This window comes from Pleurodeles waltl, chromosome 7 (genome assembly GCF_031143425.1).
Source record: "Pleurodeles waltl isolate 20211129_DDA chromosome 7, aPleWal1.hap1.20221129, whole genome shotgun sequence".
Taxonomy (NCBI): domain Eukaryota; kingdom Metazoa; phylum Chordata; class Amphibia; order Caudata; family Salamandridae; genus Pleurodeles; species Pleurodeles waltl.
Window position 1 is genome coordinate 1,431,613,385 of NC_090446.1, and position 16,363 is coordinate 1,431,629,747.

At 47.0% G+C, this 16,363-nt stretch overlaps 1 protein-coding gene across 2 annotated transcripts in view; it reads left to right on the plus strand.

The window, feature by feature from the left end:
- Nucleotides 1-16,363, plus strand: part of GRAMD1A (GRAM domain containing 1A) — a 679,043-nt gene that overhangs the window by 584,326 nt on the left and 78,354 nt on the right. For both annotated transcript variants that reach the window (XM_069201060.1, XM_069201061.1), the window contains exons 13-14: nucleotides 3,251-3,393; nucleotides 4,334-4,437. In XM_069201060.1, the coding sequence (XP_069057161.1) occupies nucleotides 3,251-3,393; nucleotides 4,334-4,437 (247 nt within the window). The remainder of the gene's footprint in view (nucleotides 1-3,250; nucleotides 3,394-4,333; nucleotides 4,438-16,363) is intronic.

The window sequence follows — 16,363 nt, forward strand, 5'->3', positions numbered from 1 at the left end:
ATTTATAAGGTTCTTCAAAAAAAGGAGGGGATGGGAGGATTTATGGTCCAGTGTATATCCTCCAAAGAACCTGATAATAGAATATGATACACTGTTCCAAAAGAATAGGGAGAGGAAGTAAAGGAGTCCTGATCATCAGGAGCAAGAGTCCTCACACACCGTACTTGGTGTCATGCTTCATCATCGGACAGCTCCTCGTCAGACCGGCGCTGCAATGTCTGACGGGCTCCCCCCTAAAAAGGGGGGGCTCTTTGCCGGAGATCTTTTGTTTTTGCCGATGATGCCGCGGAGCCAAGTATGGGTCTGTGGGGAAGGAAAGTACAGGAATAAAGGATAAGATTGGCTCAGGACCCTCACTAAGTGATTTATTCTTTGATGTTGGGAAATGGCCAAGATAAAAAAAATGGCAAGGGAGTGAAAATTGAGGTAATGCTCAGACACTCACACAAGACAATTCAATGCAGGAAGTCGGTAATTATCCGAAATTCCTTAATATGTGGTCGACATGTTTCGCGTCTTGATATGGTCTCAACAGGATCCTACGACGCTTCTTCAGGACCTATTAAATAATTGGACTTCTTCAATCGAAACCCAGGTGAAAAAAAAGGAAAAAATTATATATATAGACTCCTGCAATCTATCGTTTACAGTCAAAACGTCGTCAGTCACTTACTAGGATAGAACAGGACTGGCTTTTTCCTATCAGTCACCCGTCTCCACTAGAGAAAGGGCTTCATGGGATCACGTAGGCCTGATGCCCAATACACAAACAATTTGTGTGCGTTTCGGTGTCAGACGCAGCACCTACCCTCAGGCTCCGTTCCCGAATGAACTGCAGTAATTTGACTGTAAACGATAGATTGCAGGAGTCTATATATATAATTTTTTCCTTTTTTTTCACCTGGGTTTCGATTGAAGAAGTCCAATTATTTAATAGGTCCTGAAGAAGCGTCGTAGGATCCTGTTGAGACCATATCAAGACGCGAAACATGTCGACCACATATTAAGGAATTTCGGATAATTACCGACTTCCTGCATTGAATTGTCTTGTGTGAGTGTCTGAGCATTACCTCAATTTTCACTCCCTTGCCATTTTTTTAATCTTGGCCATTTCCCAACATCAAAGAATAAATCACTTAGTGAGGGTCCTGAGCCAATCTTATCCTTTATTCCTGTACTTTCCTTCCCCACGGACCCATACTTGGCTCCGCGGCATCATCGGCAAAAACAAAAGATCTCCGGCAAAGAGCCCCCCCTTTTTAGGGGGGAGCCCGTCAGACATTGCAGCGCCGGTCTGACGAGGAGCTGTCCGATGATGAAGCATGACACCAAGTACAGTGTGTGAGGACTCTTGCTCCTGATGATCAGGACTCCTTTACTTCCTCTCCCTATTCTTTTGGAACAGTGTATCATATTCTATTATCAATTTATAAGGTTCGTCTGTCTTCATTTGGCTCCCCCAAGATAGCTGCTATTTCAGCTCTTCTCTTATGCAGTCAGTCTTAGAATGCATCCACTGCATCTTGAGTCTGGGCCAAGAGAGAAAAGCCACCTGCCACATCACAGTATTTTATTTAGCGGTATTGGATGTTTGCGATACGGCAGGTACCGCCATACCCACAAGTGAATGAGAAGAGTGATCAAATAGTTACTACAAGATGCTTTTTAACTGATATTCTACCTTCCTGTTGGTCAGACACAGGGATGTACCATCTCTCACTAGAAGACAAAGCCATAAGTAGTAAAATGGTCCACAAAGGATGTGTTTGATAGGTACCAGGCTGGGGATCACTCCCAAGTATGTACCACAGAGCAAACGTCTAGTTGCCACCAACCCGCATGGGTCAAGATATACCTTTGATCATGATTGGACGACTGAAGGGGAAACTACAACAGTAAACTCTCTTCCAGTGCCTCTCCCACACTCTACTTCTCATTGCGCATTTTTACATTTGTTCAGTAATATTTTGAACTTTGTCTCTCAGTATCGTACTTTAACTTTCCTTTTATTTTTTTGTCTCTGTAATTTTTAGATCTAACCTACAGACAACTTTAGTTGTTTGTTGTCAAAGACCTATTGTTTCCAGTACATTTAAATGTATATACATATAGTGAAGTTTGGGTCAGCCACTTGCTCTTGATTGCAACATTTTCTTGTCTGAGTCATTTCACTGCTTCTTATTTGAAGGATTCCCGCTTTATTGGTTGTTTGTCCCATCTTGGGGTCATTTCCTCTTTACCATTTTCTGACTTGATGGCTTGCTTTCTCTCTCTGCTTACATTCAGGAAACTATTTTTTTTCTTTTTGTCAGCACTCTGTGGGATTGCATGTGTCCTGCTTCCCTCCTCATACCTCAACCTCCTCTGCACTCTCCATAATTCTTCCCCCCCTCCACTTGTCCTTTGCTTCCTCCACCCTACTCAAACCAGCCGCAATTTGCTTTCGGGCCAGACCTTTCTGTAAATGTGGTTTTGGGTTCATTATTTTTATCACTTAATATAGTGCACCAATATGGGTGTCCACTATCTTGAAACGGTAAATAAAAATAAATAAAAAAAAAGTAAAATAGCCACTACATCAGGGCATTTGTGCATGCATATATAGTGATGCATGTGCATATATATGTCATAACTCTAGGGCCTCCATAACACAAATGCGTACATGTGTGATGACTCGTGCTCTTATACACCATCTTGCTTATTTCCCTGCCCCCCACCTGACCATCATTAGCAATATCAATAAACGTTTTTTATGTGCTTTGTTGACGTTGTAAAGAATAGGTGTTTGCCAAAGGAAACGTGCATTGCCATCCCCAGTAGGTCACCTGTCATTTTTGAAAGGTGGGACCAATTGGCTTTGCCAATGTTTGTTGTTCTCTTACCTTCATGTCTGATCTTCCCTGCTCGGATACATTCTTTCATCACTCAAACAATTCCTTTGTTTTGTTAATTTCTTCCTTCTTGTGCACCACCATCTTTCCGCTCCACACTTCTTCCCTCCACCTTTCCATTTGGTTGTCTTGTATCTTTCCTACTCCTCTCCCTGCTTATTCTTCATTCTGGTCTTATTTTTCCTTGCCTTTTACCTCCCCCCCCCCCCACCAATCCACCTGTTATTATTTTGACTTTTCCTCTTGTGTCCATTCTCTTCTGTTTTCTTTCCTGCCTCCTTAGTCATTCTCTCTTCTTGGACTCTTTTTCTATAATCTGACCAGTTTCTCCATCTTTCTTTTGTTCTTTCTCGGTGTAGACACTGTATAAATCAAGTCAAAAGAGCACAGGATTTGTGATGGACTCTGAGGTGGTAACTAATGGTATCCCATACCAAGACTATTTCTACACAGCACACCGCTACTGCATCACCAGCATTGCTAAGAACAAGGCCCGACTCAGGTATGTCCTTTCGCTTCCGATGCCAACAACACGTGCCCTTCATTGTTCAAATTTTCCCATTTTCTCTGACCCCATTTGTTTGTCTCCCCTCACCTTCCTATTACAAGTCTCTTCCCTAACTACCACATTACAATGCACCCCTCTCCATCTACACTGGTTAGTCCACCCAAGTGGTGTTGCCTTATAACAAATAATCCTTGGGGACCAAATTTGCTTTTCCTGAACAATCGATGAAAACATTGAACCTATACCATACTAGACCTCATTGACACTCAGCGAATGACTAAAGACAATCTGAAGATTCTGATTGGTTCAGTCCAGACTCCAGAGAAGGTCAAGATTAACAATTCTAGTCATTACCTAACCCATATAATCCCGCTCCTCTAAAAGGTCTTTAAAATGTCTTCCAGGATTAGCAGAGTGTGATGTTAGCGAGAAATGAACTAAAGCAATCGGATAGAAACCCTGACTGTGTTCCCTTTCCTTTAAACTGTGTGTTGTTTGACAAACATGAGCATGGTTGACCCAGTTGAAGGGTGTAACCTCAGGAGCTCAGTGGAGATGCACGTTTGAAACTCCATGCAAAATTATTTCTTGGCCTGCCTCTTGCATGATCAGTGCTGAGCTCAGTATGTATTCTTGCCTTCTCTGAGAGGACCATGTTTAACCAAGTGGGCAAGGCCATCCTTTCTACCCTTTTACTACTTCAGCACACCCAAGTAGATAGAGGGATTTTTGTCTTGTGCCCATTTACTCCCTGGTATCTCACTGAAGCGGTCACCTCTCAATGTGACAGATCAGTGAAGTTGTCATGCTTCATATAGCCCTGGTGTACCTTTAGTGACTGGTGTGATGGTGTGCTGGAAAGCGCAGGTGTTGACATTTTCAACCATTGGTGTGACTTTACTACTTTGACACTGTGTCAATTTGCTTTCTTTAGAGTGTCTTCTGAGATCCGCTACAGGAAGCAGCCTTGGAACCTGGTTAAGGCCCTAATTGAGAAGAACACTTGGAGTGGCATTGAGGACTACTTCCACCACCTGGGTATGTACTGGATGTTATAATAGAAGAGATAGAGGAGGCTGAATGAGATGAATGTAAGACCAAGCCTTGCAGCGCTGAAAGGGTGTATCCAATGACCCCACAGTGTTGCAAATAATGATGGAAGAGGAGAGGTAAACGAGCATGAATGAATAATGGGAGCAGAAGGGCAAATAATCCTAAAGGAGGGGAAACTTCAGAAAGAAAGAAGGGATGTAGAAACATTTTGGGAAAGAGGAGGAGAACGAGAAGTGTACGAGGAGTTATTGTGAATTGGTGGATGAATAAAGTGGTTAGCCTGAGAGACGATGTCTGGCATAAAATTAATAAAGTGTAAGGATGGAAATGGCCTGGGCAGGTTCAAGGAGAAAACCTTCTCTCATGAGAGATTTTTTTTTAGAAACTACTTGAACATGATAACTTGGAGAATGTGGTTCATCACAAGTCAAACCCCATCAAAATAAGGCCTTGCCCTTTAGGATAGCCTGTCTGAATTGTGAGGTAGTGAATCACACACTCAATAGTAGATTAACAAATATATACCTACATGTCTGAAATCAGATTGCATGCTGAGAAGTTAAAAGAAAGCAAATAAGAAGTATTGATCTGACTAGATAAAAGAAATGAGTGCCCAATAAATCAGCTAAATATGATAGAATCTCAAAAAGTGAACAAAGAAGCAAAGTCTGGGTGAGAGAGATGGTAACAATGCAGCTGGCTGAAACAGCCAAACTAACAGAACATCCGAAGGACTGTAAGGGCTGTTTAAAAGAGGCCCAGGGCCATTCAGGACGTTGCTGAGCTGAGGTTATTTACCACTTGTGTGCCTGCGCCTCATCCCTGGTGTCTAGTGGGAGAGCTCTGCACTTCTTCTAGGCTGCCCTCTGTCTCTTTTCTCCTCTTTTGCATCTGTTTCATTCTTTGTGTGCTTTTCCTTCTGTGTTCTGTCCCTTTTGTGTTCCTTTTGTCTTTCACTTTCTGCGTTTCACTCTCTCCTCCCCGTTTCTCTCTTCTCTCACTTCGCTCCCTCACTCTCCCCTGCCGCTGCAGCCCCTGTAGCCCCACCCCCTTTCCCCTCTCACTCTGTATCCCCACCGCTGCTGCACCCGTGGCCCCGTCCCCTTTTTTCGTACCATTTTCCGCCCGCCTCCCAGCTGTCCTCTCCTCCCCCCTCCCTACTTAATGCGGCCGCTGCATCCCACCCTCAGAAACCCACCCACACCGCCAGCCACGCCCGCAACCCCGGAATCATCCTGGATACCGTCCTCAGCATGAACCATCAGATCAACGCAGTCACCTCCACCCACTTCCACACCCTCTGCCTCCTACAAAAGAGCTTCAAATGCATAGGAAGACCTTCACATCACCAGCAGACTGCACTATGGCAACGCACTCTGTGCCGGAATCAACAAAACACTTACCCGCAAATTGCAAAACATCCAGAAAGCCTCTGCCAGATTGATCCTCGACCTACCCCGACACTGCCAGATCTCACAACACCTACGCCCACTGTGCACTGGCTCCCTATCGAAAAAAGAATCACTTTCAAAATTCTCACCTATGCACACAAAGCCCTCCACAACACCGGACCGTCCTACCTTAACCAGCTACTCCACTTCCACGTACCCCACAGGACCCTAAGCTCAGCCTAGCTCTCCCTCGCAGAAGTACCCCGCATCAGGAAACCAAGACAAGGACGCTCCTTCTCCTACCTCGTCGCCACCACCTGGAACACCCTACCCATCCACATCAGACAAACCACCTCCCTCCCCAGCTTCATGAAGGAACTGAAGACATGACTTTTCTAATCCACCTCCGGTACACGCTACACCCCCTCCCTCAGTGCCTTGAGACCCTATCTGGTGAGAAGCTGCACTCTATAGACTCTGATAGAGGTTCCCTAAATGTCATTACCCGAAAATGAAAACTGGGTACACCCCTGCAATACTTGATGTTCATACTAGAGATTGCAGATCTGTCAAAGCCTTCTTCAGGGAGAGGATGTGCAGTGGAGAACTCAGTAAAGCACATAATAATACTCCATAAATCATTGTCCAGTCAGTGCTTTTACTTTTAAGAAATAGCAAATGCTTTCATGCACACAAAAAAATATGTCACAGTATGCATTTGCCAAAGCTGTATACCACATAATGAACATGTTCTTGGTGGGAATAATATTCTAAAACCTCTCCTAAATTGGGCATCATAGATAACTAGGGTGCAAATCACTCAATCAAAGAATTCATCCGTTTCTGATGACACCCTGACATCTTCGAGAGCAAACTTTTTTCAGCATCAAAGAAAGCAAAGAGGCTGGCTCCTCTGGTGTTCCTGTCCACCTACCGTCACCTCACTTGAGCACGAGGACCAGCATGTTCCCAGCTGTACAGACTTTGACTCAGAAGCAAAAGCCCACCTCTGAGGTGGAACTAGCCTCTAAGCCTCCCCAGTTCCCAAATGCAAGAAACCCAATAACCGGGTGTAGGAAGTTGGCTCTGTATGTGCTATTTCAAAGTAAGGAATAGCATGCACAGAGTCCAGGGGTGTGGAATTTATTAAAATATCTACTTGTCCAGGGGACAGGTTGCTTCTCAAATCTACTTGTCCTGTAAAAAGATCTACTTGTCCCTTTGGTGCCATGTAGTGTGGCGACAAATTATGGCAGCAATCTCATTATGTAAGAGCTCTGATAATAGCCTCTCTGATTATGCCAGGGCTACTACCATAATAGGGCTTGAATACTTGCAGTTTCAATCCCTACTGTAGCAATTTCCTTATTTTGCCACCTTTCTGCAGATCTGCATACTGGGGCTGGAGGAAGCAGTAAGCAATAGTTCCAGGGCTGGAATGCCTTTGAGTCTGCAAACCTACTAACCTGCACGTTTTAAAGATTTTCACCAGCTTCTCTCTAATATTTTCCCATAATAAGAAAGGTTGGACATTTACTCCGGACAATGGCAGAATTAGAACTTCTTCCAGGTTTGGGAAGAAAGTGGCCGGAGGGAAAATTAACTTGCAGATGCTCAATAGATTTTCACATGAGCAAATCTACACATGCGTATTTACCCATGCTAAAATACAGTTCACAAATATTTTATAGGGGTACGACATATACCATGGGTGCACTTTTGTGACTTTCTTTAAGAATTTGGGGCCACATGTAGGTAGGTTCAGATTTGCGACCCGCAAATTGCGAGTCGCAAATCCGAATGTAGGATGGTGTCCCTGACACCATCTGTGATTCGCAAGGGCTTCGCAAATGCCCACCTAGTGAATAATCATGAGGTGGGTCGCAATTTACGACCCCCTTGCGAATAGCGGCCCTCACAGGGATGGTGGCCTGCTGGAGACAGCAGACCACCATGTCTGTGACTGCTTCCTTAAAGGAAAACGAGATGCATTACAAAAACGAAAAATGAAACGTTTTTGTTTCATTTTTTCAGAGCAGGCAGTGGTCCGCAGGACCACTGCCTGCTCTGAAAAAATGTTTACAGTGACATTCACAATGGGGAAGGGGTCCCATGGGGACCCCTTCCCTTTTGCGAAAGTGTTAGCACCCATTTGAAATGGGTGCAAACTGCGATTGGTTTGCGCCCGCGTTCGCGGTCACAAATCAATCCTACATTGCACTGCGAGTCGCAATTAGGAAGGGAACACCCCTTCCTAATTGCGACTCGCAAACCCATTTTGCGATTCGGTAACCAGGTTACTGAATCGCAAAACTGGGTTTGTGCATCGCAATGTGCTTTTTGCACGTCGCAAACAGCGAAAGTCGCTGTTTGTGACATGCAAAAAGCTACCTACATGTGGGTCTTGGTCCCTAATTAGGTCTGGTGTTAACAAAGACATTTTGTTTAATAAAAATTTCTATTTCTCTCTCTTTTGGCTGGCTTTACTGTGAGTGATTGCATTCTGCTCTTCCACAAGGAGCATATTGGCACACAAAGTAGTTTTGTTCAGTGTCAGGAACTACAGTGGCAATCAGTGACGTAACGAAACTGGAGGTTGCCCCTTTGCAAAGAACATGGAGGAGCCCCCTCTCCAGACTCACTCAGGGCAGGTGCTGTGCTAAAGGGGCCCCCTGGAGGGCGGCTGCGGGGCCTTTGTTATGCCACTGGTGGCAACATGTGCTTTTAGAGTTCAAAAAAATTGGGTTTTTTTTTTGGCAGTGTTTGTTACAATGTTGAGGGCCTGGTAGCTCCCACAACAATAAAGTGTTACAAAAGCCATGTCAAAACAAGACACGCATTGATGAAACTAAAAGACTTATAAAAATATGTCAGATCAGTTGGCTTTGTCAGTGTTTGTTTATTTTCATGCTTCCCATATTCGTGTTGGAAATTGTTACACTGATTTTCCATTAGAAATATTTTTGGGAAATACTAGCATGCATCAACACATTTTACTAAATGACACTTCATTTGCATCTAATCAGAGAGCATTCTGGGAGCATTATACTTAGCCTCATAGCCTAAAGTTTTCGAACATGTGTATACACAGCTGGTTTTTTTTGTACTGGAACCAACGTCAGTAGTGAAGTGTGACCTTAAAACATTTATTTACAGCACTTACCCTAATAATCAAGGCTTTCAAATAATGAACCATAAATACAAGTTCGAACAGCATTATCTATTGATAACACATTACCTCAACTGCAGAGAGTTCCACTCTCTGTAAACAGGCAGCCAAAGGGTTTGTGCTGCAGAGGGTGGGCCTACTTGTCCCAAGGACAAAGTAAACATAAAAACTTGTTGCCCTTGACCCCAAACAAGATGTCCCGGGCGTCGGGCGATAGGAATTCCACATCCCTGGAGTCCAAGGGTTCCCCTTAGAGGTAAAATAGTGGTAAAAAGAGATAATACTAATGCTCTATTTTGTGGTAGTGTGGTCGAGCAGTAGGCTTATCAAAGGAGTAGTGTTAAGCATTTGTTGTACATACACGTAGACAATAAATGAGGTACACACACTCAGAGACAAATCCAGCCAATAGGTTTTGTTATAGAAAAATATCTTTTCTTAGTTTATTTTAAGAACCACAGGTTCAAATTTTACATGTAATAGCTCATTTGAAAGGTATTGCAGGTAAGTACTCTAGGAACTTTGAATCATTACTTAAGCATGTATACTTTTTACATAAAACACAATAAGCTGTTTTAAAAGTGGACACAGTGCAATTTTCACAGTTCCTGGGGGAGGTAAGTTATTGTTAGTTTTCACAGGTAAGTAAGTCACTTACAGGTTTGAGTTTTTGGTCCAAGGTAGCCCACCGTTGGGGGTTCAGAGCAACCCCAAAGTTATCACACCAGCAGCTCAGGGCCGGTCAGGTGCAAAGGTCAAAGATGTGCCCAAAACACATAGGCTTCAATGGAGAGATGGGGGTGCCCCGGTTCCAGACTGCCAGCAGGTAAGTACCCGTGTCTTCGGAGGGCAGACCAGGGGGGTTTTGTAGGGCACCGTGGGGGACACAAGTCAGCACAGAAAGTACACCCTCAGCAGCGCGGGGGCGGCCGGGTGCAGTGTGCAAACACGCGTCGGGTTTTCAATGGAAGTCAATGAGAGATCAAGGGATCTCTTCAGCGTCGCAGGCAGGCAAGGGGGGGGCTCCTCGGGGTAGCCACCACCTGGGCAAGGGAGAGGGCCTCCTGGGGGTCACTCCTGCACAGAAGTTCCGTTTCTTTAGGGGCTGGGGGCTGCGGGTGCAGGGTCTTTTCCAGCCATCGGGAAATGGAGTTCAGACAGTCGCGGTCAGGGGGAGCCTGGGGATTCCCTCTGCAGGCGTCGCTGTGGGGGCTCAGGGGGGACAACTTTGGTTACTCACAGTCGTAGAGTCGCCGGAGGGTCCTCCCTGAGTTGGTTGTTCTCCACCAGTCGAGTCGGGGTCGCCGGGTGCAGTGTTGCAAGTCTCACGCTTCTTGCGGGGAGTTGCAGGGGTCTTTAAATCTGCTCCTTGTAACAAAGTTGCAGTTCTTTTGGAGCAGTGCCGCTGTCCTCGGGAGTTTCTTGTCTTTTTCGAAGCAGGGCAGTCCTCAGAGGATTCAGAGGTCGCTGGTCCCTTGGAAAGCGTCGCTGGAGCAGGTTTCTTTGGAAGGCAGGAGACAGGCCGGTAAGTCTGGGGCCAAGGCAGTTGGTGTCTTCTGGTCTTGCTCTGCAGGGGTTTTTCAGCTTAGCAGTCCTTCTTGTAGTTGCAGGAATCTGTTTTTCTAGGTTCAGGGAAGCCCTTAAATACTAAATTTAAGGGCATGTTTAGGTCTGGGGGGTTAGTAGCCAATGGCTACTAGCCCTGAGGGTGAGTACACCCTCTTTGTGCCTCCTCCCAAGGGGAGGGGGTCACATCCCTAATCCTATTGGGGGAATCCTCCATCTGCAAGATGGAGGATTTCTAAAAGTTAGAGTCACTTCAGCTCAGGGCACCTTAGTGGCTGTCCTGACTGGCCAGTGACTCGTCCTTGTTGCTTTCTTTGTTTCCTCCAGCCTTGCCGCCAAAAGTGGGGGCCGTGGCCGGAGGGGGCGGGCAACTCCACTAAGCTGGAGTGTCCTGCGGTGCTGTGACAAAGGGGTGAGCCTTTGAGGCTCACCGCCAGGTGTTACAGCTCCTGCCTGGGGGAGGTGTTAGCATCTCCACCCAGTGCAGGCTTTGTTACTGGCCTCAGAGTGACAAAGGCACTCTCCCCATGGGGCCAGCAACATGTCTCTAGTGTGGCAGGCTGCTGGAACCAGTCAGCCTACACAGATAGTCGGTTAAGTCTCAGGGGGCACCTCTAAGGTGCCCTCTGTGGTGTATTTTACAATAAAATGTACACTGGCATCAGTGTGCATTTATTGTGCTGAGAAGTTTGATACCAAACTTCCCAGTTTTCAGTGTAGCCATTATGGTGCTGTGGAGTTCGTGTAAAACAGACTCCCAGACCATATACTCTTATGGCTACCCTGCACTTACAATGTCTAAGGTTTTGCTTAGACACTGTAGGGGCACAGTGCTCATGCACTGGTACCCTCACCTATGGTATAGTGCACCCTGCCTTAGGGCTGTAAGGCCTGCTAGAGGGGTGTCTTACCTATACTGCATAGGCAGTGAGAGGCTGGCATGGCACCCTGAGGGGAGTGCCATGTCGACTTACTCATTTTGTTCTCACTAGCACACACAAGCTGGAAGCAGTGTGTCTGTGCTGAGTGAGGGGTCTCCAGGGTGGCATAATACATGCTGCAGCCCTTAGAGACCTTCCCTGGCATCAGGGCCCTTGGTACCAGAGGTACCAGTTACAAGGGACTTATCTGAATGCCAGGGTGTGCCAATTGTGGAATCAAAAGTACAGGTTAGGGAAAGAACACTGGTGCTGGGGCCTGGTTAGCAGGCCTCAGCACACTTTCAATTCAAAACATAGCATCAGCAAAGGCAAAAAGTCAGGGGGTAACCATGCCAAGGAGGCATTTCCTTACACCGGGGCACTAGCCCTGTCTCTTTTGTGACTTTAATTCATCCTCCTCCTACCATTCTTTCTTAACTACGTCCTCCACCACTACCTCTTGGACCACCCCATACTTCACCACCTCCAAACCCATCAGAGTGTTTCCCTCACTCCTTGTGTGGACTCAGACCGCACACCATTTGACCATGTGCCCACGGATAACCCGTGGGCTAACTATGATACTGTTCCCCTGGGGTATCCAGATGTAGATTACTATCCAGCTAGGCTGTTATTCCCAGGTGATACAATTGCCAATCATGAGGTCATAGGTCATGCAAAGGGCTGCTGCTTTCCACAAAGTGGATATGCAAGTCCTTCACAATGTCAACAGTTTCCTTGTGCTGACAGTTCAATTTCTGCTCATGGTCAAGGGGATGTTGAAATTGGCCACAGCCAGATTAAAGGAGCCAGTCAAGCAAGGTTGATAACAACTTTCGTGGATAAAAATATAAGCCCTTCGTCTGTGGCCCACTATACATTAAGGGTCGGGTCTTTTAAATTTCCCTAGTGTTCCACACTGCACGTAAATACACCAACTCTCAGGGCATGCTTAATGCTTTCCTGACCCAATAAAGAGAGTAAAACCCTCAACACTGCAGGGAAGAAGGTGGCCAAAGGAGCCACCACCCACTGGAGAATTGTGAAATCAGTTGGCCTGCCCTCCAGGTTCCACAGAGCACACTGGGATGAAATGCAGGACCTCATCAAACACTTGCACAACGAGTTTAGGTAGAGGAAGGAAGAGCTAGTGGCAGAGGGTAAACCATTTCTAATGTCTCCTTCCAGTACGCCTTTGATGTCTCAGATACTGCGAATCAGGGTGCCAAAACGAGTGTCTTGATAAGGCACCACAAGTGGGTCTGCATTTCGGGTTTTAAAACCAAAGACCAGCAGAATCTGCTCAACCTGCCTTTTCGATGGCGAACATCTTTTTGGTCCACAGGTTGACCAGATGCTCAAGCACATAAAGACACCAACACTTCTAAAGCCAAGAGTGCCCTCCAGACTTCGATCCCAAGGGGGCTCCTTTCAGAGGCATCAGTACAAGGCTGCTTCGAAAATCAAAACCACTGATCCCACCTCTTCCTATCAGAGACAGCAGTATTAGACCTACTAATAATATGCACTTAAGGTACACCAAGAGTGCCCATAAGGTCAATAATAACAAGCAGAGGCACAGAGGTTTCTGGGAAGGGGGCCTCCACCTCCATATATTGACTCCCTCCACTTTGCCCTCCTGACCATACAACACATGTAGGGGAGAGACTGCAGTATTTCTTCCCACACTGGTAGGAAATTGCATCAGGCAGGTAGGTCCTAGCAGCACTACGCCAAGGCTACTGCCTAGAACTCCTCACACGCCCTCCCAACATAGCCTTAGCAGAGAGCATCTCCGCCTCCGAGAGGAAGAAGTTCAAATACCTCTCTTCCCATGCCCAACATCAGGGCAAAGAGGTTTACTCTATCTGCTTCATCATTTCCAAGAAAGACTGTTCCTTCTGGCCCATTCTGGACCTGAGGCCCCACAACCGGTACATCCTCTTCCACAAGGTAACCTTACAGAGGCAGAAGGCAAGACTCCTTCATGATGGCATTAGACTTAAAGGACTCTTCCACATCCCCAAACATCCCATCCACCAACGCAACCTGGGCTTTGTCGTAAGTGGCTGTCATTGCCAGTTCAAACTATGACCATTTAGCAGGATCACTGCCCCAGGGGTCTTCACCAAATGCTTGGCAGTCATCATGGCACACTTCCTCAGGAGGGACATCCTCTCCTTCCCCTTCCTAGATGATTGGCTGACCAAGAGTGCAAGCAAGTCCCAAAGCTCATGGCACATCCACGCTACCATCTCCCTCCTCCACAGCCTCAAATTCACCATAACTCCCCCCAAATTCCACTTCTTACCCTTGCAGAAAAAACCATACCTAGGGTCAACACCAAACTCAATCACAGGTAAAGCCTATCCCAGTCTGCAAAGAGTTTTGTCTTTTTAGCAGCTATATGCTTTTTTTCACCCAGATTGTTACTTCACATTTAGAACTGTTATGAGCATTCTCAGCATGATGGAATTGCCATAATAACCCAGGTCCAGCTGCACATGCCCCCATTAAAACAGAGCCTCTGCACAATGATAACAAGCAGAGGGTCTAATGGAGGATCTACTGTTAGTGAAGGCCAACGTACACCACTCATTTGGTGGTGGAACACAGCAGCCTGTTTTCAGGGCAAGCGTTTTTAGACCCTATTCTGCAAGTAGCCATTACCATGGATGCCTCTCAAGTCGGCTACCTCAATTACCTCGAGCTCCTGGCAATCCATCCCAAACTCAAAGCTTTCCTTACACTCATTTGGGGCAGTGGTGCTTGTCAGGACAGACAACATGGCTGCCATGTAATACCACAAAAGTAGGGTGGCACTCCATCCCCGCATTCCCTTCATGGCGAGGTATCTTCCAAGGTTGGACAACTCATGCTCAGCTCTCACGCATCAACAAGTCCATGAGTTGAAACTTCATGCACAAGTCCTCGTCAGCTACTTCGAGTGCTAGGGCACCCCGCAAATACATTTCTTTGCCACCCCCTAAAACACAAAGGGGGTCATTACGACCCTGGCGGAGAAGCGGCGGTAAGACCGCCAACAGGCTGGCGGTCAAATTTGTGCAATTATGACCTTGGCGGTTACCGCCATGGTCATCCGCCGCTTCTCCGTTCCGCCCGCTGGGCTGGAGAGACCTGGGTCTCCAGCCCGGCGGTCGTCACTATACCGCCGGCGGTATTTGGACCCGGCTGACCGCCATGGATTTCATGCGGTTTGGAACCGCCATAAAATCCATGGCGGTAAGCACTATCAGTGCCAGGGAATTCCTTCCCTGACACTGATAGGGGGGGGTCTCCCCCACCCCCACCCCAAATCCCTCCCCCACAACCCCTGCCACCCCCCAAAGGTGGCAGGACCCCCCTCCCCACCCCGACCCCAAACATCACATCACTCATTCACACACAACACGCACATAGGCACCACCAACACACATACACACCGACATACATGCCAACATCCACACACACAGTCACACGCACACCCACATTCAAACATACACGCACACATCCATACAGACATACCTACAGACATACACACACTCATTCCCAAACACACAACACCCCCGCAAGCATACACGCACTCACACACCCCCTCTACATACACACACACGCACACCCCCATGCACGCACACAACACACAACACCCCGCCCACCCCTCTCCCCTAACGGACGATCGACTTACCTGGTCCGTCGATCCTCCAGGAGGGGATTGGATCCATGGGGGCTGCTCCGCCGACACCAAACCATCAACAGAACACCGCCACGCCGAATCACAGGACGTGATTCGGTGGGCGGTGTTCTGTTGACGTGGAGGTGAAGCAACCCCCACTTCCCCAACGACCGCCAGTATGGCTGTTGGCGGCTCTCCGTCCGAAAAAGGACGGAGAGCTGCCAACAGTCATAATACGCCGAGCGGAAAACCGCCACCACGGGCGGTCTTCAGCACGGCGGTCCCTCGGCGGTCTTGACAAAAGACCGGCGAGGTCAAAATGACCCCCAAAATGCCCAAACTTCACATCCAGGTATCCACGCCAACAGCCCCTGAGCAATATACTGTGTAGAGCTGGTCAGGGATATTTCCTTACCACCCTGCCCACTCCAACTTCTTGTGGTGGGGAAAATGAGGCAGAGATCCCAGACTCCCATCCTCCTGGGCCAGAAAGTCAGTCTGGTATTCAATACCCTTCAAAATTCGATCACACCCCACAAGAGGCTTTCCAAGCTGGATCTTTCACAAGAAACCAAGGCCAGATCTGACATCTAGACCCCAAGCCATCTGGCACCTGAGGTGTTAAAGTTTGGTTAACTATGTCTCCCACAAGAAAGAATAGACATCTTGCAAGAATCCCGAAGACCAACTACACAGGCATGTTACACAGCTAAGTCGAAGAGATTTGTGCACTACTGAATTCCTACACACCTGGACCCCCTAAGAGTTGCTGTCCAAGATAACGGATGCTATTTACTCATCTCTAGAAGTCTGGCTTAACCTCTACCTCCATACGGCTTCTCTTAGCTGACATAGCTTTCAAGGAAAACAGGGAACACGTCTCTCCCTTCCACATAACAGTGGTTAAGGTTTTCATGGAGGGTCTGAAATGGGTCAGTCCCCCAAGGTTCACCTTGTTCCTGTGTGGAGTTTCAATATAGTCCTCACCATGCTCATTGAACCTATTTCAAGCCCCTCTACTCTTGCCTTCTCCAATACCTCTTCTGGAAAGTTTGTTTTCTTGTTGCAGTAACCTCGTAGGCATTAGTGACTTGCAAGCTCTCACATTGCAGGAACCTTTCAATCAGGTTCATAAGGACGGTGGTACTGAGAACCAACCCTAAGTTCTTACCCAAGGCAGTTTCCTTTTACC